At 42.7% G+C, this 23,822-nt stretch overlaps 2 protein-coding genes across 2 annotated transcripts; one reads left to right on the top strand and one right to left on the bottom strand.

Moving 5' to 3' along the window:
- Nucleotides 1-5,056: 5,056 nt before the first annotated feature.
- On the bottom strand, nucleotides 5,057-11,897 carry LOC138950671 (huntingtin-interacting protein K-like). Its single transcript, XM_070322384.1, has 3 exons — nucleotides 11,702-11,897; nucleotides 9,920-10,027; nucleotides 5,057-5,975 (listed from the first exon to the last, which is right to left on the bottom strand). The coding sequence occupies exons 1-3, from the start codon at nucleotides 11,858-11,860 to the stop codon at nucleotides 5,880-5,882; spliced, it is 363 nt and encodes a 120-aa protein (XP_070178485.1). The 5' UTR covers nucleotides 11,861-11,897; the 3' UTR covers nucleotides 5,057-5,879.
- A 107-nt stretch (nucleotides 11,898-12,004) lies between these two features.
- LOC138950667 (solute carrier family 25 member 44-like) lies at nucleotides 12,005-23,686 on the top strand. Its single transcript, XM_070322379.1, has 4 exons — nucleotides 12,005-12,224; nucleotides 13,430-14,952; nucleotides 16,346-16,473; nucleotides 20,232-23,686. The coding sequence occupies exons 2-4, from the start codon at nucleotides 14,304-14,306 to the stop codon at nucleotides 20,418-20,420; spliced, it is 966 nt and encodes a 321-aa protein (XP_070178480.1). The 5' UTR covers nucleotides 12,005-12,224; nucleotides 13,430-14,303; the 3' UTR covers nucleotides 20,421-23,686.
- The last annotated feature ends 136 nt before the right edge of the window (nucleotides 23,687-23,822 follow it).

Here is a 23,822-nt window from a genome sequence, read left to right as displayed (position 1 = left end):
CCTCTTGTTATTATTTATTTGGAACGTTAGCAGTCTATTTGCATGGGATTTTTTTTTATAGAGTACATGTAATATGTATATCTGTTATAAAAGAAGGTACTACATGTATACTGATATACAAAATTAATGTTTTCCAATAGGCAAACAATATGTGTTTGTGAGTGTGTGTGCGTCTGTTCTGTGTGTGTGTGTGGGTGTGTGTGTGTGTGAGAGAGAGAGAGAGAGAGAGAGAGAGAGAGAGAGAGAGAGAGAGAGAGAGAAAAGAAAGACAGAGAGAGAAAGAAAAAGAGAGAAAGGAAGAAAAACAGAGAGAGATGGAGGAAGTAAAAGACAAAGACAGAACCATGACAGTTAACAGACAGAAACACACACACATAGAGGCAAAGTCATAGGAAGAGAGGCAGAGACAAAAAGAATGAGGGAGAGAGAGAGAGAGAGAGAGAGAGAGAGAGAGAGAGAGAGAGAGAGAGACAGGCAGACAGACAGAGAGTGAGAGAGAGAGAGACAGAGACAGAGAGTGAGAGACAAAGAGAGACAGAGAGAGAGAGAGACAGACAGAGAGAGAGAGAGAGAGAAAAGAAAGACAGAGAGAGAAAGAAAAAGAGAGAAAGGAAGAAAAACAGAGAGAGATGGAGGAAGTAAAAGACAAAGACAGAACCATGACAGTTAACACAGACAGAAACACACACACATAGAGGCAAAGTCATAGGAAGAGAGGCAGAGACAAAAAGAATGAGAGAGAGAGAGAGAGAGAGAGAGAGAGAGAGAGAGAGAGAGAGAGAGAGAGAGAGCTCCGCCACTAAAAACAAAACAAACACGAATATGTCGCACAACAGTTGTAAAAAACAATATTGTTTTGGTAAAAAAACCCAGTCAATTCAGATTTGAATAGGCTACATTGTACAGCAGTCTATTCAGATGCAGAAATCTGAACAATCTATATTGTTTATATACTTAATTGTACACGACCATCTACAGTATCCTGAAATATCACAATGAACAGAGGCAAAGGTGAAATAACATTTTGATTTCGTTTCTCTGTTAAACAATTGATCTCTGACATGATGTCGTTTTTGTTCCCCTGTCAAACAATCCATCTCTGATGTTGATTTTGTTCCTCTGTCAAATCATACATCTCTGATGTTGTTTGTGTTTTTTCAAACATTCAGTTTGTTTTTTGTTTTCTTCACAAACAATCAATCTCTGATTGTGGCCTTGTTCTGCATCTCTGATTGTGGTCTAATTGTTTCCCTGTCAAAGAACCTATCTCTGATTGTGGTCTTGTTTTCCTGTCGAACAACCAATCTCTGATTGTGGTCTTGTTTTCCTGTCGAACAACCTATCTCTGATTGTGGTCTAATTGTTTCCCTGTCAAACAACCAATCTCTGATTGTGGTCTTGTTCCCCAGTGCCGAAATAATTAATCTCTGGTGTGGGGTTTGTTCCCCTGTCTAACAATCAATCTCTGATTGTGGTCTTGTTTTCCTGTCGAAGAACCAATCCCTGATTGTGGTCTTGTTTTCCTGTCTAACAACCTATCTCTGATTGTGGTCTTGTTTCCTTTTCAAACAACCCATCTCTGATTGTGGTCTTGTTCCCCAGTGCCGAAATAATTAATCTCTGGTGTGGTGTTTGTTCCCCTGTCTAACAATCCATCTCTGATTGTGGTCCAACTGTTTCCCTGTCAAATAACCAATCACTGATTGTGGTCTTGTTTCCTTGTCAAACAACCAATCTTTGATTGTGGTCTTGTTCCCCGGTACCGAAATAATGCATCTCTGATGTGGGGTTTGTTCCCCTGTCTAACAATCCATCTCTGATTGTGGTCCAACTGTTTCCCTGTCAAATAACCAATCACTGATTGTGGTCTTGTTTCCTTGTCAAACAACCAATCTCTGATTGTGGTCTTGTTCCCCGGTACCGAAATAATGCATCTCTGATGTGGGGTTTGTTCCCCTGTCTAACAATCCATCTCTGATTGTGGTCCAACTGTTTCCCTGTCAAATAACCAATCACTGATTGTGGTCTTGTTTCCTTGTCAAACAACCAATCTCTGATTGTGGTCTTGTTCCCCGGTACCGAAATAATGCATCTCTGATGTGGGGTTTGTTCCCTTGCCAGCTGAATGTTCCGGAGCATTCACCGGCCGACAGATCACCATGAACAAAAATATTATGAAGAGGAGTAGCACGGAGCTTTGGCTCAAGCGCACGTACAGCGTCCTCAATATTAAACTCACAATCACCAGAACCGAAACACATATAACCACTATCGGCGGCATCGTCGTGGTAGGCGGACCAACTATTTGCTGACTTCGTTTTATCCGGAAATGTGTGTGCTCTGTGGCCGTCGAGAGCAATCTACTCAGTCTGACTATGAAATTGCTCCATAGAGAATCTTTGGCGTAGAGAAAAAGCGGATCCTGCGCCCAGGCGGTGTCAGCTTGCAGTATTGCATACTACCGCCTGTGCTCGCAGTTGTCTATTTTGAATCACATTCCAAATCAAACTTAATCGCAAGACAGAACAAGACCACACATTTTTGCGTGTGGACCTGGTCTAAATGGAACTAGTGTGTGACGTAATGCAGTGCAATTTCGTGACGAGTAATTACTAAGAATTGTGCGAAGAAACTCTCGTGCTGGTCGAGACTACTCGACAGACATTGAACACAATGAATGTGCCCAACATGAACTCAAGGCCACACAGCCACGTTTCACAATCTTAATTCACAGAGAAGTTTTCATTCTTTCTTTTAAAAATTTTTTTCTTTACCACAAAATCAATCTCGACGCAGACCTTTGAAATTATGTTTTTATTAAAGCCTGACATCCCCATATATATATATGCAAACAAGAAAGAAAAAGAATATGTACAATTTTTATGCAGGCACTTTGGGGGAAGGTTGCCTAATATGGACCACTTTTTGTTTCATGCTGATAACTAGCTTGTTTTCTTGCAAAGAAGTTTCATTTTGTGTTTGGTAGTCCTTCTCTCTTCAGGTAACAGTTAGGCCTAATTAGAGCGAATTAAACACAGCATCCTCAACAGTAAGCACAGAACTCCAAGCAGCACGTGCACATACCGATACCAGCGGTGCCATCTTCACAGACTTACTTTTCGCGGCTTGGCTTTGTAAGAAATATACACTTCGAAGATGAGGAATCCGTATTATGCTCCATTATTTTGGCCGAGTTCGCTTCAACTAGAAGCTCGTGGAAAACAACAGCAGTAATTTAGCTTTCTGTATTTTAATTTCAAAAACGAACATCTATTCTGCCTGTTGAAATACACACACACACACCACAAAGTGGTGGGTTGGAATCGATCCCACTCGAGTAGATATTTCTGTACATGTGGGTGTGTCCCGACCGGTGCCAGAGTGAGAATTGTGGTTCTAGTTAGACCCGTGCTTGAGTGTTTTTTAATTTTTTTTTAATGCACGTCAATGTGTCTGCGGGCGTGCACACGTGGGTGACAGTGAGAATTGTGGATCCAGACCCGTGTCAGAGCCAGAGTGGGAATGGTGGTACCAGACCAGTCCCAGACTAAGAATCACGGTGGTGCAAGGTTGAAAGTTGTGGTGCCAGACCAGTGCCAGAGTAAGAATCACGGTGGTGCAAGGTTGAAAGTTGTGGTGCCAGACCAGTGCCAGAGTAAGAATCACGGTGCTGCAAGGTTGAAAGTTGTGGTGCCAGACCAGTGCCAGCGTAAGAATCACGGTGCTGCAAGGTTGAACGTTGTGGTGCCAGACCAGTGCCAGAGTAAGAATCACGGTGCTGCAAGGCGGTTCAGTGAAAGTTGTGGTGCCAGACCAGTGCCAGAGTAAGAATCACGGTGGTGCAAGGTTAAAAGTTTGGTGCCAGACCAGTGCCAGAGTAAGAATCACGGTGGTGCAAGGCCAAGGTTGAAAGTTGTGGTGCCAGACCAGTACCAGAGTAAAAATCCCGGTGGTGCAAGGTTGAAAGTTGTGGTGCCAGTTCAACCACAATGTGAGAATGGTAATGCCAGAGTGAAATGGTGGTACCAGACCACGTGTAGTGTAAGAGTGAGGACTGTGGTACGAGCGTGAAAGTGGTGGTGTGACAGTGACAATGTTGGTGCCAGAGGGTAAATGGAGGTGCCAGCTAGGGTACGAGTGATGGTGTGACAGTGACAATGTTGGTGCCAGAGGGAAAATGGAGGTGCCAGGGTACGAGTGATGGTGTGACAGTGACGGTGTTGGTGCCAGAGGGAAAATGGAGGTGCCAGGGTAGGGTACGAGTGGTGGTGTGACAGTGACGGTGTTGGTGCCAGAGGGAGAATGGAGGTGCCAGGGTACGAGTGGTGGTGTGACAGTGACAATGTTGGTGCCAGAGGGAGAATGGAGGTGCCAGGGTACGAGTGGTGGTGTGACAGTGACAATGTTGGTGCCAGAGGGAGAATGGAGGTGCCAGGGTACGCGTGGTGGTGTGACAGTGACAATGTGGGTGCCAGAGGGAAAATGGAGGTGCCAGGGTACGAGTGGTGGTGTGACAGTGACAGTGTTGGTGCCAGAGGGAGAATGGGAGTGCCAGGGTACGAGTGGTGGTGTGACAGTGACTATGTTGGTGCCAAAGGAAGAATGGGAGTGCCAGGGTAAGAGTGGTGGTGCCAGCCCGGGTGCTAGAGTGAGAGTGTTGGTATCATAGTCAGAGTGGTGTTGCAAAAAAAGTATTGTTATCGAACCATGAGGAAGTGGTGGAAAATACAAATTGTGTCCCATATGCAATTGTTGATATATATCATTAAATATTACAATAATGTATGTTTACATGTGTAGATGTGTGTGATGGCCGGTATGATATTGTTTATGTCAGGTGATTCAACTGCTCATTTTACACTAACAAACATGCACTGGAAACACAAATACACAAACACACACGCATGAACAACCACACACACACACAAAAATAAAATACACCACATGCATACAAAAACACAAACACACACACATACAATGTACCACACGCATACACTCACCTCACCCATGCACAAACACACACAGAGTGTGAAGAAAATATTTAACAAACACAGGATTTATAGTTTCAAAGAAAACTTGTGTTGTATTAAATATTCAATTCTGGTCTTGCTAGTATGACTCAAAGGCAATCAATTTATCAATAACTACAATTTGTTTGAAATCTAAAAGTAATGATCTTGCTCAAAAAGAAGGATTTCTCCTTCATAGCTTCTACGATTGTACAATAACCAGTCTGACATTACAAGCAATGAAATTAACTTTTTAATAAATGTGTGAGTTTTTTTAGGTCTGAAGTTTTCAGGACAATTTCAGTTCAAATAATTATGTGAACCTGCTCTGGGCATAAACAGGGCTTTAAAAGGTTAAACACACAGCACACATACACACACACACACCCATAACTTGCTTATCAGCAAGTTCTGCGCACACAGAAAATGACCACAGCCAGTTCATTCTCCCATTCACTCTGAGGTACCAGGAGACGGGCCTTACAGTCAGTCAAGGGTGCATCTGAGAACATTTCCAAAAACTGAAAATGGGGTACGCCCGACGACAATTCATAGATTGAAATAGAAAATTAGATGGAAGCAACAGAAGGCATACTGTAATAGCCAACTGTTAAAGTTTGGGAATCAATCAATGATTAACCTGAGACAATGTCTACAGGGTTTACATCACACCAAACACAGACTGTATTTCCTTCGGTTTAATTTTCAACTATCGATGATAGGCGCACCCATTACATTAGTTTTTTTCTCCTGACATTTTAAAAAAACAGAATTTCTGTTTCTGCCGATCACCAGAAAATGGTTTCTGTCGCCAAACTGAAGCAGATGCACCCTTGGTCAGTCCATTCACTGCTACCAGAATAGCCCTCCCTAGTTGACCAGTTCTGTAAGAGCGTCCACTACGTTGCCCTTGTGTTCCCGTAACACTCGCTCCGCTTTCATCCTAGGTATCTCCATCTCTTGGATCTGTTGGACACATAGGTTACAATTTTGAATCCATTGAGAGAGATCATTATGTATAATAACAGACAATTTTTTGAAATAACTAAAACACACCTTTCACACAAGCACATTTGCACACCCACACATACAACTCCACACCCCTACACACACACAACTACCTACATACACTCATGTGTCCAGTATCAGTAGATGGATTTCAAAAATAACTCTGTCAGGTTTGTAATTCAATGGGTTGTCAAAGAGTGAATGGCCTTGCTTTTTCTCTGACTGTGAAGGAAATCACGAATAACATTAACAGGCAAAGTTGATAGTGATATCCTCCACGCTTTTAGAGCGCTAACCAGAGATAATAGAGTGACGTAGCGTAAGTGTGGTGCACGTACTGTGAATTCAGCTCACTGACCGAGAGAGTTGATGTTGTGAATCGCAACGAAGATATCGTTCCAAATTGACATTGTTCACCTATCCAAATGTGTTGGTTGAAACCATTAGGGGCATGTTCCCGGGTGTTACCCCGACTGTATATGAGATACACACGTGTACTTGTGTTAACCCTTACACTGGTGCAATTCTGTAACACATGTTACATAGCCACTGGTGAATTAACAATAACAGAGAGAAAAATAACAAAAAACGGTCATATAGGTTTTCGCAGCCATGGGAGGTAATCGGAACCGACCAAACAGACTGAGCCAGTAGCGCGACATATGTTGTGACAACCAGGTGACATGACAACCAGGTGACAGTATACCAGCCTAAGGGTTAAGATGAATCAGCCACCTCCACTTATGGCAGAATCATGAGAATGACCGAGGTCTTTTACATGCCACAATGGTGACATGGGGTCGGAACATGGATACTGTCTCCGAGTCTGCACATAAAGTTGACCTGTGTCCATCCCGGCTTGGATTCAAACCCGTCACCCTAGGATCACAAGTCCATGGCAGTGCTCTACCACCTGAGCTACCCCGGCCCCAAATGTGTCGGAGCATGATGCCTTTTTCTTTTGTAAAGAGACAGAAAATGTATTTGTTAAAGGCACAGTAAGCCTCCCGTAAACCATCACAGATACGGTCAGGCTTTTACACACAGTACAAACACCCTTTCATTTAAACACTCACCGATTGAGAACATCCTAGGTGCCCTCCGTAAAGAGCGACAATTTTCAAAGAATTTATTTTTGCGTGGTTTATCTTACCCCTGAGCCATCGTGAACCCGTGTGATCCAGTTTCCCTTTTTCACAATGTAGTCGTCAGTTAGTCATTAGGATTTGAATGCGACTCGATGTGAGCTTATCTACAATAGCACGTTTTTATGCACGAAACAAACGGCTGTGGTTCACAAGAACTCTAGCGATGGCTTTTGACTGTTGAGAGGAACGGCGAAATGCATAAACCGTCGTCTGCTACGACCCTTGCGTGACCCTGCTTCCGGGTTTTTCTTTTTTCAAACTTTCACCCAGACATGGGATTCAGAAAAAGTGATAATTAAGGAAAAAGAAGGTGGGGGTCTGGGGGCCGCAGAAGGCCCCCAGTAGGGTCCAGGGGCAACGCCCCTGGTCGGGGTCTGGGGGCTTTGCCCCCAGAAGCTGAAGGTTTTTAGTGTTTTAGACACACAAAAATGGCCCTGAAATGTATATTTTCAGCTTAATCATAGAGCTTCTATATCAATGGCAATAACAATAACAATTCAAACAGCAGGGAAACATATGAAAGAAAATTGATTTTTTTTGTTTTACCTCGCCTTAAATTAAAGCAGAACTGTTTTCCATGAGTAGAAAATAGTTTGTCAGAGTCCACGGCAAGTTGATTTTAGCAAAAGCATCGCCAACTTTCACGTCTTGTGTCTTCTGGCCTTTCTCGTCTTTCCAGCTCAATGATACAACTTCATCGAGCCAGTCGAATCTCCAGAGATTTTTCTTGTACTTCTGCTGGTCAATTTCCCGGGCTAGAACGGTTTCGTCTCGCTTTAGCTTCCTCATCATTTTGGCAGGTGGCTCGAAGCGATGTAAAAATGGCGCCGAATCATTCTCATACGGTATGCTTATACTGAATCCCCGATAGCTACGTTGAAACGGTGACTGTAGGAGACAAAGAGCGCGTTCCCATACAGATCGACAAGCAACAGTCTGACCGTTTTAGGAACCAACCGTTCAAGAATAGTATGGAATGGAGCGTCGCGATCAGCGGACCGGCCAAAAAACTTGGGTCTATACCTACATATACCCCCAAATTTTCTCAGCGGATTTGCACGAATCTCAAGAATGATCCCTGGAGCCTAAAAATTTACGGAATTCCGTAAATTTACGGAAGAATCCCATGTCTGTTTCACCACTTCGAATTGTACTGATCTTGTCTTGATGAAAAAAGAATTTTTTTATGATTAAAGAATGTTTGTGTAACAAGCTGTCAATTTATTATTTAGATTTTAAAAGTTAGGTCTAGCGCAAAAACGCACCATGGTCCAAAAACATTCTGATAATCATCGATCCACGGCTATCGCCAGTTTACATCAATAGAATGAGACCCGAAGGGAAGTAACTCATTTTTGACCTGAGTTCAGGATGGATCCAAAAAGTGTTCGAGACAATCTGCAAAATTAATTCTTTAAAAATTGCTCGCTCTTTACGTAAGGCACCTAGGATGTTCCTGTTTGGTGCGCGTTCAAATGAAAGGGTGTTTGTACTGTGTGTAAAAGCCTGACAGTATCTGTGATGGTTTACGGGAGGCTTACTGTCCGGGCGTGATTTCCGGTATTGAATATTCATAACAGCCGTCCACCACCAAAATGGGGCGCCATTGTTGTAGAGGAGCAAGTCCACGAAAATAAATTCTTTGAAAATTTCTCACGCTCGATAGAAAGCAGCCAGGATGTTCCCGTTCGGTGAGCGTTCAAATGGAAGTATGCTTGTACTGTATGTAGACGCTCGGGGAGCTCTGTGATGGTTTACGGGAGGCTTACTGTGCCTTTAAGACTTGAGGGTACTTGCCCTGACGCTGAACTGTCTGTTCTTTGAAAATCAAAAGTTTTTTGTTTGTTTTTTAAATCCAGTGTTTCAATTCCTCACGCAATGCTATTGTTAAGCCCCACAAAGAAAAAATGCATACGCATCTCATCAGGCATGGGAATTGAAAAAAGTAAAAAAGGCTGAACATTTGTATTAAAGTAATAGCAAAGTCGACGGCGCTTTTGGGGGGTTTGTGGGCATTTTGGGCGGAATTTTTTCCTCCAAAGAACCCAACTGGTGTAATTTGGTGTCATCTTAGCTCCAAGTTTGCCATTATATTCAGATTTTAGAACCATTTTTGCCTCCCCCATTTATTTTTTCGGCGGACACTTTTGCCTTTTCGGCGAAACAAAAAAAAATTCAGCGGAAATGTGCCTTTCGGCGGACAATTCCCATGCCTGCTCATGTTTCACTTTCACTGTCCAATAGACGATTTCAGAAAATAACTGAGGTTTTTATGGGTTGTGAAAGAGTGAACGCCTTTGCTTTTTACTCGGACAAACATTGGCCAATCACTAGCAAGGGGTGTGTCAAAAACAAGTGGAAGAGCATGTGTGAAGAAAAGCAAGGGTATCCCTCTTTCACAACCCATACACACACGATAGAGTTATTTTCGAAAATCGTCCATAAGGCCTAAAACAAAAATAGGTGTGGTTACGGTAACCCGACCTACCCTATTTTTAGGGGCCGACCCTATAACTTTTTTTTTAATTTGTCAAAAAAAATAAACAAAATAAAAAAAAACCGACTGCAGAAAACGCAATGAAAGCGACAGCGCTCGAGTCGCACACTTATTTCCCTGTCAAGTAGGTTTAATTTGTACACATTAGAAAAAAAAGTAAAAAAAATAAAGTGATTGCCTACCTTCCTACCCTATTTTGTTTGGCTATGTTACCTTAACCACACCTATTTTTTTTGTTGGCCTAATGAATTACTCACAATGAGGTCGACGTCATCTTTGTTAATTTTGACCTTGGACAGCTCTTTCTCTTTCTCCTGCTTGGCTTTGGTTTCTCGCGTCTGCTGGTCGCTCACCACCTTCATGGCCTGTCAAGACAAATAATGAAATATATGTGTCAATTCTGAATCCCATAACAGTGGAACCCCCTTTTTAAGACCTCTACAAATCTGAGAAAATCAGGTCTTAAAAAGAAGGGAGTCTTAAAATGGGGGTAATTTTAATATTTACAAAGGTTATGAACAGAAAGTCTGAGAAAACAAGGTCTTAAAGTTAAAAAGGAAGGAGTCTTAAATTAAGGGATGTTATTGTCTTCTTCTTCTTGGCGTTCGCAGAGGTTACACGACCAGTCCAGCACTGGTGCCATCTGTGCTGGTTGATTGTGTCATCATTTGCGTAAGCGCGTGTACCCGTGGTTTGTTAGAATGCGCCGTGCGGCCCGGGTCCTCCGTCTTCAGCATTCGGGGTTTTCTGTCGGGGTTACCTCACCCTTAGCTCATGGCCCGTACGTCCTACCCTGAGAGCACAGGGGGGAGGATTTGCCGGGATCCCACCCGGAGCTAGGGTTTTAATGTGCCCTTAATCGCATTAGATGAGTCCCGTCAATGGACGATGGAGCATAATTTCAAAGGGGGTAGCAGTGCATACCTGTCAAGTACTTTTGGCCTCTGACCATAGTAAATGGCATAAGAAACCATAGTTGGGGATCAAAAACCATAGTTAATGCGTGGATCAGGACAAACGCACAAATTCAACTTCTCACGCATACACACTAAACCAATCAGATTGTTTTTCGCAAACTAAAAGTAAAACACATAAATTCCTTTCTACACAAACTGCTCTTTATTTACCACATGTAATACATTTACACTGCACTCTTGTTCGTTCATTTTTTTTTGTCACTTGTCACTTGTGTTCTTTGTTGTATTCATCTGTGCAAATCTTTGCTTTGTCAATCATGCTGCCAGTCACCTTAAAATCATGGCAGCATGCATCAGAGTTAATTTTGACCTGCAAAAAGGCAGTCAGTGCTAGACCCAGACTGTGATCCAGCACTTGAAGGTGTTGCAGGGTTTCACTGCCAAATGGAAATTTATTCAACATTTTCCTCACACAGGCCACGTAGAACTGGCGCACATCATGCCAGAACTTCTGTTGTGTGGCTGGTGCAAGCTCCTCCTCAGAAATGAATGAACGGCAGTCCATGCCAGCAAAAAAAAAATAAAATAAAAATATAAAAAAATATATATATTTTTTTTTAAATGCTGAAAATGCGTATGGTTTGAGGTATACGACGTAGGACCCAAAAAACACCGAAAAACCGTAAGAATTACGCAGAATGCGTAGGACTTGACAGGTATGGCAGTGCCGCCTGCTACCCCACTCCGCCCTGGTAGAAAACACCGCCAGTTTGGTCCGCGGCCGCAAGCGGCTGATCTCCATATCTGAAGACCGTTCCCCTATCTGCCACCTGGGGATGCGCTGGGTTGGGGGTGGTCGCCCAACTGAAAATCCCACACTGGGTTAAGGAAGATCAGCCTGTCCCAGGGATGTTATTGTTAAAACAATAAAAGGGGTGTTCCACTAAACAACATTATGTGACACCCCCACCCCCCCCCTTTAATCTATCTTCGCAATTTCATTTACAGTTATTACTACTGTATAGTCAAAGTTGTAGAAACCGAGTAGTGTTTGGATAGTTCAATGGAGAACTAACAGTAACACTGTTAGTGTTACTGTTAGTGTTACAAACAGGTACTCACATCATCCAGATTTTTACTGGAAATTTCCGCCTCCTCCACATAGTCTGTGACCTTCTCCAAATCTGCGGCGCCCGAGTCATGCTTTGCAGACTTCTTGGCTTTTGATCCCTGGTCGTTTTCTGTTTCCTCCAGGTCTACGGGCTCTTCTTCGGCAGCCATTTTGGACAGCACATGTGTTCAAGAAATGAACAGTTGATCAATCATACCGTTTGCTGACAAAACGTTGACACTGATTGCTTTGAAGAAACTGGAGCATTTTACAAAATATTCCGTTTTTCTTCAATGTGCGTATTCCTCAGACGGTATTTAAGTTATCATGTTTATTGTTATTCGGCACTAAATGTGTTTATTTCAGTTGGTTTGGTTGTACCATTTCAGGACCAAACAAGAACGGATGTGACCTTTCGCGAGAAAGATTGGTGACGACCTTGTTGGGTTCAAGATGGAGTGTTGTGACACTGATGACAGTTTCCTCTTCACTTGTGGTCCGATGAAGCCGGTTTTCACTTAAATCGTCCGTACGGTGAGATTCATGTCTTAACGTTCAGCTTAATTGTTGTGTTTTTTAATCCTAAACGGTAATCGACCTGCTAAGGTCAGCCGAAAAGGGCGATTATCGATGGTTATTCAACGTTTCACTTCGGTTCACTTTCAGACTTTGCCCTACAAAGAGCAAGTCCATTGCTAGACATTGGATTGTTTTGTGAAGGGTTGTGGCAGGTATAATGCGCGCGCGCGCATATGTGTGTGTGTGTGTGTGTGTGTGTGTGTGTGTGTGTGTGTGTGTGTGTGTGAGGATGGGTGGGTGTGTGATCCCCATTGATTTGTGCCTGCATCAGTTTATGTCAGCTGTCACTGTCTTTCTGTTGATTTTAATACATGTACGTGCACGTGTCGTTTGATCCAAGTCCCTGTTTGCCAGACGTTTACTTTTGCATGTGCTTGTAACTACATAAAAATATGTGTGACTTTAGCAGTTTAAGCTTTCGATCAAAAGTATGATGAACTTAACAGCCTTTAAATTGTTTAATTGTCAGTCTAAAATCATAATATTTTTTTCAAATCTTCTACTTCTAGTCCTAGATTTAGTTGTTCACATCGTAATATTATATACATGCAAATTAGATTCTTGTGAAAGGTATATTTGAATTTTGGTGTGGAATTTCAAAAATGTGTAAGGAGCGACTCGGTATACTCTTCAGAACTTTGAGTCTTCAGACCAGAGGTCACATGGGAAACTGAGAGAGGTGTACTTTGTTTTTGTGTTGGATAAGGCACACACAAACAACTAAATAAGATATTTGTTTCCGATGACAAGGCCAAGACAATTTGGGATCGTTAGTCAGTTAGTGTTGTTCTTTTTTTTCAATTTTTTATTTTTTTAAATGAACTTGAAGTTGGTTTTTTTCAATTTACACAGGCACATGTAAGGTTTTTTGTTGGCCGGAAATTGTGTGAGCTGTGTCCCCTAGATGTCAGGGAAAAGTAACTATCCTAGTAAAGTCTGCAAAATCGAGTTTTGTCACTTTTGATTGATAGTTATTTTTGAAGGGTATAAAAACAAGTGGGAAAAAGTAGAATTGGTCAGGGAATTAGAATCATTGAATTTTTATTTTGTTGGGTGCATTCAAGCTTGTAAGTGTATACTTTTGAAAATGTAAATTTGTTTCATGTACCATGTACCATGATTATACTAATAATGTTTTTGTTTTTTTCTCCTCAATGCAGCAACAGAAAAGGCCCCAAATGGCCAGCCATCGGATGTCACGCATGGTCAGTCAACATCAAGGGTAGTGCTCTGCAGTTTCTGTCTCTGCTTATGCTGAGCTTCTATCTGCAATCTACCAGCACTGCAAAAGTGCAAGTATGCCCACAGCAACAAAACCAGACCCAGATTCTGATCTTCCAGTCACCATTTTGATCACAGGAATAGTAACACTGAACACCCAAAATGCCAAAGATCTGGTTTTTACATTGCTGTGAACACTGACAATAATGGCAGTTGATGTCACACTTAATTTTACCACTTACACCAGCAACACCCTCAGTTTCAAATGGTCTGTTAAAAAACAAGTTTGTGTGCCATTGCCATACACTTTACAAAAACAGCTTTTCAAATTTAGCAGTGCTTTTTGGTGTTTATGACATATCCATGGATGCTATCTGTGTATTATGAACTCAAACAGAAACAAGAATAGTTAGTCAGGTGGAACAGCTGTGCCATAGCTTGTATTCCTCGAAAAAGAGAAAAATATGAGTGACATTGAAAGCAACAGTGCCAGCACAAGCAGAAGCAAAACAGTTACACACGGTTTCTTCCTTTTCTTTTAACGTTTGCCCTATTTACTAAACAATTCAGCTTGTGGTCAGTTGCGAAACATTCTGTGAAAACCTTTTGACCTACACTTGACCTAGATGCTCTGTCGAGGCTTTAGTCAAAGAATCATGGGTGACATCTTTTTAAAGTTTTATTTCAATTCACTTCATCTATATTGAGCCTTGCATATATATCTATTATAAATTAAAACTTGACTGCATTAAGCTCCACAATCGCTTGATTTGCTACGCTGAAACCTCATCGAATCGCCCACCAAGCTTGGCCATGGAGGAGATACAGGTGATCGAGCTGCGCATGATGGACAAGCGTAAGTACTACCCCCTGACCCTGGCCAGCGGGCTCTGCATCCGGAGCATGCTCTACCCCTTCATGCTCATCAAGACGCGCCTGCAGATCCAGCGCGGAAACACCGTTTACAAAGGCACCTTCGACGCTTTCCTCAAGATCTCGCGGGGCGAGGGCGCCTCAGGCCTGTACCGCGGCTTCTGGGTCAGCTGCCTGCAGCTCTTCCCATCCATGTCCTACATCACCAGTTACGAGTGGGCGCGGCACCACCTCACACAGGAAATGGACGTCACAAACACACGGCAGGTGTCGTTTGCGGCGGGCGGCTTGGCGTCGATCGTCGGTCAGACGCTGGCGGTGCCGTTGGACATCGTGACGCAGCACCTGATGCTGATGGGGCGGCGCACAGAGGGCGGGGAGGCGCGGGCCCAGCGGAAGCTGGCCTCGCTTCAGACGGTGCGTGTGTCGGAGCAGGCGCGGCACTCTCGCTTTGGGGCGGTACAGGCGGTGGTGGAGACCATCTACCGGCAGAGCGGCGTGCTGGGCTTCTACAAGGGCTACTTCGTGTCCCTGATGTGTTTCGCGCCCAACAGCGCCCTCTGGTGGTTCTTCTATGATATCTACTCGGGTAATGGCTCGTCCAGATGCAGGCCTGTTTACCCTGGAGTAATTTGTTACTTTTTTTTTAGGAATTTGGGGGAAAAAATACTCCATTTGAGTCCAGATTACGATTTTCAAATGTGCTTCAAATTAGGTTTGTGTTGCAAATGTTGGTGTTTGTAACTATTGGGTTACTATTTTGGTTATCAGATTACTATTTGTTTTACTTGACCAATACTCCTGTCAAGTTTTGGGGGTAATGGCTTGCCACATGTGTACACTGACATCCCAAGTCCCCCCCCCCCCCTCCACCCCCACTTTTAAAGCATCAACAAATGTTAGAAAATCAGGTCTGAAAAAAAGGAAGGAGTCTTTAAAGTGGGGGTCATTTTACAGAGGTTATGAAGAGAAAGTAAAAAAAAAAGAAGGTCTTGAAAAGGGGGAATCTTAAAGGTCCTTGTCTACATTTTTATACCGAAATCGCCATTTGACCATGAAAATGCAGAGTCTATTATCTACAAATATCAACAATACACCCCCTTTCGATCAGGAAAGACGAAGCCAGTGTAGCCGTTTGAAAATTCATTGTAGTATTCCAGCGTAGTACTCATAGTAGGATATCCTTATTTGGAAAATGCCAAGCGCAAAACTCCTCTCAAATCCCGTGCATTTCGTGCGTTTAAAAAAAAGCGTGGACAGCGCTCCAGTGTCAAACTGTTGCTGCACTTGTTTGGGCGTGGCTATAAGCATAGTGACATGAATTTGATTGGTCAGTATTTTTAGGCAAAGCACATGTTCTCAGCAAACAGAAAACAAAATATTGGAAGCGTGAGTCACGCTACCCCCCCAAAAATAAAAAAAATTTACATATATTTTTTTTTCTATAACTTTTTTTCCCCATGGTTCATTCATCATCTGACATAACTTTTTAGCGAAATCTAACCATAAGATTATTGAAAAAAAGCAAAAATGTAGACGACCACCTTTAAATCAGTGGGTCTTTAAAGGGGGGTCATTTTACAGAGGTTATGAAGAGAAAGTTAAAAAAAAAAAAAGTCTTGAAAAGGGGGAATCTTAAATCAGTGGGTCTTTAAAGGGGGGTTCCGCTGTAGCCAGCCAGATGTATGCATTTAAGGTTTAAACAAAATGAAAAAAAATTGGAAGCATCTAACATGTTTGTGATGTGTGATGTGACAGAAATCTGTAGTGAAGGTCTTTCCCTCTCCAGCCCCTGACTGGAAACATTGCTGACAGATTATTGCAGATTTGTTCTCATTAGTTGATGGTTATTCCACCTTTTTCTCTCCATTGGTCGATGGTTATTACCGATTTGTTCTCATTAGTTGATAATGATTACAGATTCGGTCTCATTATTTGATGATGATTACAGATTTGTTCTCATGAGTTGGTGTTTTCAACAGATTCACTGACGGTGGTGTCACCGGACTGGGTTCCTCGCCTGTTGCTGAGAACAGTGGCTGCCCCGCTGAGCGGCGTGTCGGCCGCGGTCATCACAAACCCCCTGGACGTCATCCGTGCCAGGATTCAGGTAACACCACAGCAAACGCTGGAGAGCAGAGTTAGTCGAGTTTTGCAGACTCTCCTCAGTGTCCCAACACCGATGTCTATTAATGACATAAGTAAAGAAAATATCTTTAAGTTACCATTTACGGTAATGTACGTTACAATCATTTTAATGACTAAAAATACATGTCACAAAATGGTAGCCAGCTCTGAAGAATAACCCATATCTGTTTCCGTTTCTACTGGCTTCCGGCACGGTTTGAGCTTTCATTGTATTGTCGGAAAACTTGCTGTGGTTACTTTGTTACAATTTTATGAAGAAATAATGTGAATGCATGCCGGGGAAAAAAAAAAATCTTTAAAAAAAAGCAATGGTCCAATTATCCTCAGTCATTCGGTATCTAAAAATATGACAATGACTGAACAGATGTTGAGATACAGTGGAACCTGCCTTCTATGACCTTCACAAATCTGAAAAAATCAGGTCTTAAAAGGGAGGGAATCTTAAAATGGGGGTAAATTTACACAGGCTATGAACAGTTCGACATCTGAGAAGGAAGAGTCTTGAAAAGGAGGAAGTGTTAAATTGTGGGGTCTGACAAGGAGGGTACCCAGACCTGTTTACCAGTACGATTTGGGCGTATTTTGTACGCCAAATTATTATCGGTACGCAAATACGCGACACACGCACAAAATACGCCTAAGAAAAAGTCTAGAATACGTTTTCCGGTGTTGGTATGCTGATTACGGGATGGTACAACTGATACCGGTTTCGGTCGAAGGGAGATAACCATGACAGCGAGTCTTCAGCTGTGGAAACCTTGTTCAGTTGTTGGCACGTGCGATCGTCTGGACAATCGTGGCAAAAGGAAGCGGAAAAATGTGCCAGTTTCGGATGACTGTACCAAATCTAAACAGCAGAAGCAGCAGATTTTCTTGGAGAAATATAAGAAAGAGCTAGGAATTGTGGAGTCTACTATGAGAAAAAGTCATGCACACTGCAAGTATTGTAAATCAGATTTTTCCGTTGCCCATGCTGGGAAATATGACATCGAACGACACTGCAGTTCCAAATCTCACCTGGACAAGGTTGCTGCAAAGAAATCCGCTGAAAGCTGCCAAGGAATTATGAAGTTCATTCCCGCAAAGCAAATCCTGCCAGAAGAATAGGCTGTAGTCCATGCTGAAGCAATGTTTTCTGAGATGATTGTAAAAATGAACTTGCCACTGTCAACCGCAGATCTATGTTATTTCACGAACTTCATCTTTTCATTATCAATCTGTTTGGAAGACACTGGTTATAATGCTATAAACTGACAGGTAAATAAAATTGTTTTATCCCTGTTGTATTGGAAGGAGTTAAATTCTGAAGGTGTTCACAAGACATGCTATTCTTACACAAACACGTTTGCACCCACGCGTACATTTTCCCTAGCCCATATGGCTTTGCTTGCAAAGTACACCAACATTTTGAAAAATACACACCTTTTTGGGAAAGTACTCTTGCCTCGGGTTTAGGGTAAACAGGCCTGGGTTCCACTGTACAGGGGTCGAGTACCAAGAGGTCCCAAATAAGCTATACATTGCAATGATTTTGTAGAGTTTGAAATGATTGATGCAATCCGGGAACAGACTACTTCCAATTCAGTAGGGGGGCGACTATCCTCAACCCGGCGGGTCCCCAGGTGGCGGATAGGGGAACGGCCCCTTAGATATGGGGGTCAGCTGCGAATATAGAATAAGCAGTCCCGGACCAACTAGCGGTGTCTCTACCAGGACGGGGTGGGTTGGCAGATGGCACTGACTACCCATTCATTCATTGAATCCATTCTCACTTTCTCTTTCATCTGCTGGTATGGAGGTCTGTGTGTGAAGAGTAAGAATGTGCTTGGGCGGGTGGTGAACACATGTGGTAAGATTGTGGGGGTGAGACAGGAAGGACTGACTGTGCTGTATGAACGACGTGTGGTGCGAAAGGCCCGCTGCATCATCCAGGATAGTAGTCATGTGCTCGCTCACCACTTTGAGGTCCTGCCCTCAGGACGTCGCCTCCGCACTCCCAGATTCCGCACGCTCAGAACTAAGAACAGTTTTATTCCAAAGTCAATTGGCTTTTTAAATACCTAAGTTAATTAAAACTAGTATGTGTGCCGGTGAACATATGCACTGATTTCTGTGATGAATATTTTTTATATTCTTTGATGTGCACCCTTATGCTGAGTGTGATAACCCTCGAATGACTAGTCCTGTGATAAATATTGTTCAATGACATATCTAGTCCTGTGATAATGATAGTTTTTAGCGGTAAACTTTTAGCTAAAGCTGACGGCAATTAACCTATTTGGAATCATGTTACTATTCCTGTTAGTGTACATATGCGTGCGCGAGTGTAGTATGCTTCGTATGGTATTTTTATCTGTTGTCTTATTATTTGTTTTGTCTTTTAATGTGCACCACACTGAAATTTCTCTGTATGAGATAATAAAGTATTCGTATTCGTATTCTACCCTATAAATGCCCTACGTGTTCGATGACGGTTACACCATGCGGGTAAGAGCCGCATTAAAAGCTCTAGCCCCGGGGTGGGACCCCCGGTAAGAAATCCCCCATGTGTTCCCAGGGTTAGGTTTTTGAGCCAGGAACTAAGGGCGGGGTAACCCCGAAAGAAACCTTAGGGCTGAAGTCGGAGGATCTGGGCCAACAGGCGCACCTTAACCAACCACAGATCCACGCAAAAACGCAAAAGCGAACGACAAGAAGAAGAAGATTGATGCAGTCACTGATGATGATTACTGTTATTGGTTTTATGTGTTTGGTTGGTCTCTTCTTTGGTAGTGCAATAGCGTTAATTATGGATTGTTGTTATCATCATTTACATAAAAACTTATCTGTTAATCCAAACAATGATATAATTACTGTGATGTTCTTAACTACACTTTAACATGGAATGTATGTATGTATGTATGTATGTATGTATGTAGGTATGTATGTAGGTATGTATGCATGTGTGTTGGTGTGTCGGTGTGTCATGTGTGCAAGAAAAAAGGGTATTGTAGTTTTTGAGTCACTTGAGAAAAAGTGACTCTATGTAATCGGTCAGTGTTAGTCTGTCCGGCCGGCCGTCCGTAGACACCACCTTAACGTTGGACTTTTCTCGGAAACTATCAAAGCGATCGGGCTCATATTTTGTTTAGTCGTGACCTCCAATGACCTCTACACTTTAACGATGGTTTCGTTGACCTTTGACCTTTTTCAAGGTCACAGGTCAGCGTCAAAGGAAAAATTAGACATTTTATATCTTTGACAAAGTTCATCGGATGTGATTGAAACTTTGTAGGATTATTCTTTACATCAAAGTATTTACATCTGTAGCCTTTTACGAACGTTATCAGAAAAACAAGGGAGATAACTAGCCTTTTCTGTTCGGCAACACACAACTTAACGTTGGGCTTTTCTCGGAAACTATAAAAGTGACCGGGCTCAAATTTTATGTGAACGTGACTCATTGTGTTGTGAATAGCAATTTCTTCCTGTCCATCTGATGCCTCATATAATATTCAGAACTGCGAAAGTGACTCGATCGAGCGTTTGCTCTTCTTGTTTATCATGGGTTTTATGAATTTTCTTCTCTTACTCTTTTATAATCATTAATTAATGACCTATATGTGCTGATGACCAATTTAATTTCCTTTGTTGGATCAATAAAATGTTATGAGTTATGAGTTATGAGTTTTGCATGTGACAGGAGGCAAATGGATGATGGTCATTTGCGTGTGTGTTCAGGTGGAGGGGCAAACATGGAAGGAGACGGTAGAGACGCTGTGGGAGGAGGAGGGCTACTGGATACTGACCAAAGGACTGTCGGCGCGCCTCGTGCAGTCCGTCACCTTCTCCTTCTTCATCATCCTGGGCTACGAGACCATCAAACGCTGGAGTCTGCTCGACCGCTACAAGGACAAAGTGCGCTGGTGATGATTGTACAAATTAGTCAACTTTCTTCAATTTCTTTTTTTTTCTTCTTTTTCCTGTGATCAACTTCGAATCAAACCCTGCGCTATGAGACCATCAAACGCCGGCAAACTGCAGTGGTGGTGATAGTAGGAATTAGTCAACTGTCTCTAAATAAATTCCTTCTTTTGTTTCTCATGTGTTCATCTTCAAATCAAACCCTGCGCTATGAGACCATCAAACATGGAGTGTCCTCGGCAGATACAAGGACAAAGTGCGCTGGTGATGATGGCACAAATTAGCAAACTTTCTTCAATTCCGTCTTTTTTTCTCCCCGTGTTCAGTCTCCTGGGCAAACTGCACTGGTGATGATTGTACAAATTATCAAACTTTCTCCAATTCCTTCAGTGTTTCTTTAGTGTTCACCTTTCGAATCAAACCCTGCGTTATGAGACCGTAAAACGCTGGCGTCTTGTGGGCAAACTGCAGTGGTGATGATCGTAGGAATTGGTCAACTGTCTCAGATTACTTCATTTTCTTAATAAGTGTTCTGGACCAGTGCCTGTGTTGGCAACAGTGATATATATTTTTTTTTCACCTTCGAAATCGAACCTTGCGCTTTGAGACCATGAAACGCCGGAGTCTCGTCGACTGTTATAGGATCAAGTGCAGTGTGCCAGTGATGATCATGGCAAAATTAACGTTTGGTTTCTCTGTGTTCCGGACAAGTGCCTATGTCCAGGCAACAGTGATACATTTTTCACCAAAAAATAGTAAAATAAACAAACTGTCTCTTTGATTCCTTCAGTTTCTTTAGTGTTCTTCACCAGTGCCTGTTTTGGCAATAGTGATATATTTGTCATTTGAAATTGGCAGAATTTCTCCGATTCCATCAGTTTCTTTTGTGTTCCAGTTTGGTGACCGCATTTGGCAACAGTGATATATTGTTCACATGAAATGAGCACACTTTCTCAAACTCCTTCCATTTCTTTTTGTGTTCTGGAGCAAAGCCTGTGTTGAAACAGTGATATATTCTTCACCTTCAAATCGAACTTGAACACTCTTTGCCAGAGTGCTGGGTGATCTGCGTAAAGGTACCGCCCTTCCTGTGTTAGCAATTCACTTCATCATCTCAGATCTGCCCATCATTTTACATGGGATAAGGACATTTTTTCACTTCAAAACATACCAACAAATAAACAACCTGGGTGCTTTCTGCACAAATTGGGCAGTTTTTGATTCAATACATGGGTGAAACTGTTCCGCCTTAGGGCGGAAATCCGCCAAATGAAATTGGTCAAATAAGGAATTCCTTACAGTAAAACCTGTCAAATAGGGACACCCTTGGGACCAGACAAAAGTGTCCTTATTCTGCAGGTGTCCTTATTAGACAGGTGCAAGTAAACGCGACAAAGTCAAGTTGAGAGAGAGAGAGAGAGAGTACTGTACATGTACATTTATAAGTAAAAGAGAAGCTGTTAAGATTAAATAGAGAAACATTTAATATTGACTGTTGTAAAACAAGTTTCAGGCATGGTACTCTCAAAAACGAAAATCCGAAAAAAAAATTTAAAAAAATCTGCTGATTGACTTGAGATTATTATTTTTTCTTACTCAAGCCTTGTTATCTTTCACTTATATCCCTCTCAGCTTCAAGGAGAGGGCACTAAACACTGGACCCCCGGCTTTATTTCAGCTGAAACTGCCATTCCTTCAGTACCATGCCTGAGTTTAAAAACTTGTGATAATGCATACATGTTTCAGCTACTAGGTACTGCCCTGCCTTTGATCTGGCCGCACACACAGATTTCCACTCTGTTAAACTCGGTCACTGACCGGTCACTGACCCCCATGCAGGAAGTGTTTCCTCTCTCAGATATGACAGGGGAACCACCTCTCATGGCAAAAACTGGGTCATTGACCCCTGGGAAGAAGGTCGTGTCTTTTAACAAGGCCACCCAGCTATCACAATGCCTTTGATCTGGCCGCACACACTTATTATGGACCCAAAATACGTGTCCGCGTCCGTAATGCCGAGGTGGCCGTAACGTACAGGTGTTTTACAGTGTAAAGCAGTCCGTGCCGAGACTGACTGTCCGTATTCTGCGAGTGTCCGCTAAGTCCAGTGACCGTATTTGACAGTTTTCACTGTATTTTGACCAGACATCGCTGAGTCTTTGTTTCACTGAGCGCGCGAATTATCGGACTACAGCTTGGCATTTTTTACCATTGTTTACTGTGCAAATTTGTGTGTTTGAGATACCAGGAGAGGCCTACTTTTACCCTTCAAAAGCCTGATTTTTCGTTTTCTTACGGGGGGCGAAACCCCCTAGCAGGGCGTTGCCCCTGCACCCCACCAGGGCCTGGGCGGCCCCTGGACCCCGGCCTCATTTTCCTTATTTTCAATAGACCCTATCGGTATTCCAAGCTCTCGTAATCTCTAGCTCTCGCAAACTTCAGAGCATAGCGAAGCAAGCGGTACAGCGATCTCGTGCGAGCTGCACAAGCCAAGGTTCGAAGTTCTCGCGATGTTCAAAGCATAACAAAGAGCGTGTCTCGCGAGAGCTGCTCAGATACCGAAAAGGTCTATTCTGATCAGTTTCACCCATGTCAATAATTTATCAAACTAACACTGTCGTTGCAATCTGCAAAGTTAATTCATCAAAAAAAATGTCCACTCTGCACACAAAGCCCGACTGTTGATTTTGTGCACCGTACTTTTCGGACTATAAGGCGCTGCCGTGTATAGGGCGCACCCCCTACTTTTAAAAATAAAACTGAAAAAATCCTAGAATAAGGCGATGCCATGGATAAGGCGATGGTGTCGTGCATAAGGCGACGACGGCATGAAAGAAGAAAAAAAAAAAAATTACAAAAAACATTGTACGTAGGAAAAAACCAAAAACAACATCAATGATCAAACATGGCGACCGCTCAAAATCGGCACGAAACACTGTTTCAAACAGAAAGTCAGGGAAGAAGATCAGCGGTACCTCAATCGTCACTCGTTGTTGTCGTCGTCGTCACTCTCACTCCCAGAAAATCCAGAGAGATCTGATTTCAAGTTCACAGTGCTCGTGAAACCTATTTTATCCGAGAATAAGGCGACGTCGTGTATAAGGCGACCCCACGATTTTAAGTGAAAAAAAAAGAAAAAAGTATCGCCTTATAGTCCGAAAAGTACGGTATGTGTGGCAAGTGGAGGGATGGTCTTATTCCGTGTACAAGACTAGGCAGATCTGAGATAGTGAGCGGAAATTTTTTCAACGAAGGATTGCGCCTCTCACGTCAGATAAGGCCAACAAAAAAAAATTGTCCGTTTCTGGTCACCCGACCGACCCTAAATTTCGGCGCCGACCCTAAACTTTTTTTTTCCAAATTCAAAAATGTTTTATTTTTTGGGGGGGTGGTAAAGGACAGGGTGAG

This window comes from Littorina saxatilis, linkage group LG16 (assembly GCF_037325665.1).
Source record: "Littorina saxatilis isolate snail1 linkage group LG16, US_GU_Lsax_2.0, whole genome shotgun sequence".
Taxonomy (NCBI): domain Eukaryota; kingdom Metazoa; phylum Mollusca; class Gastropoda; order Littorinimorpha; family Littorinidae; genus Littorina; species Littorina saxatilis.
Note: the sequence above shows the minus strand (reverse complement) of the source record. Positions and strands in the feature narration are given on the sequence as shown.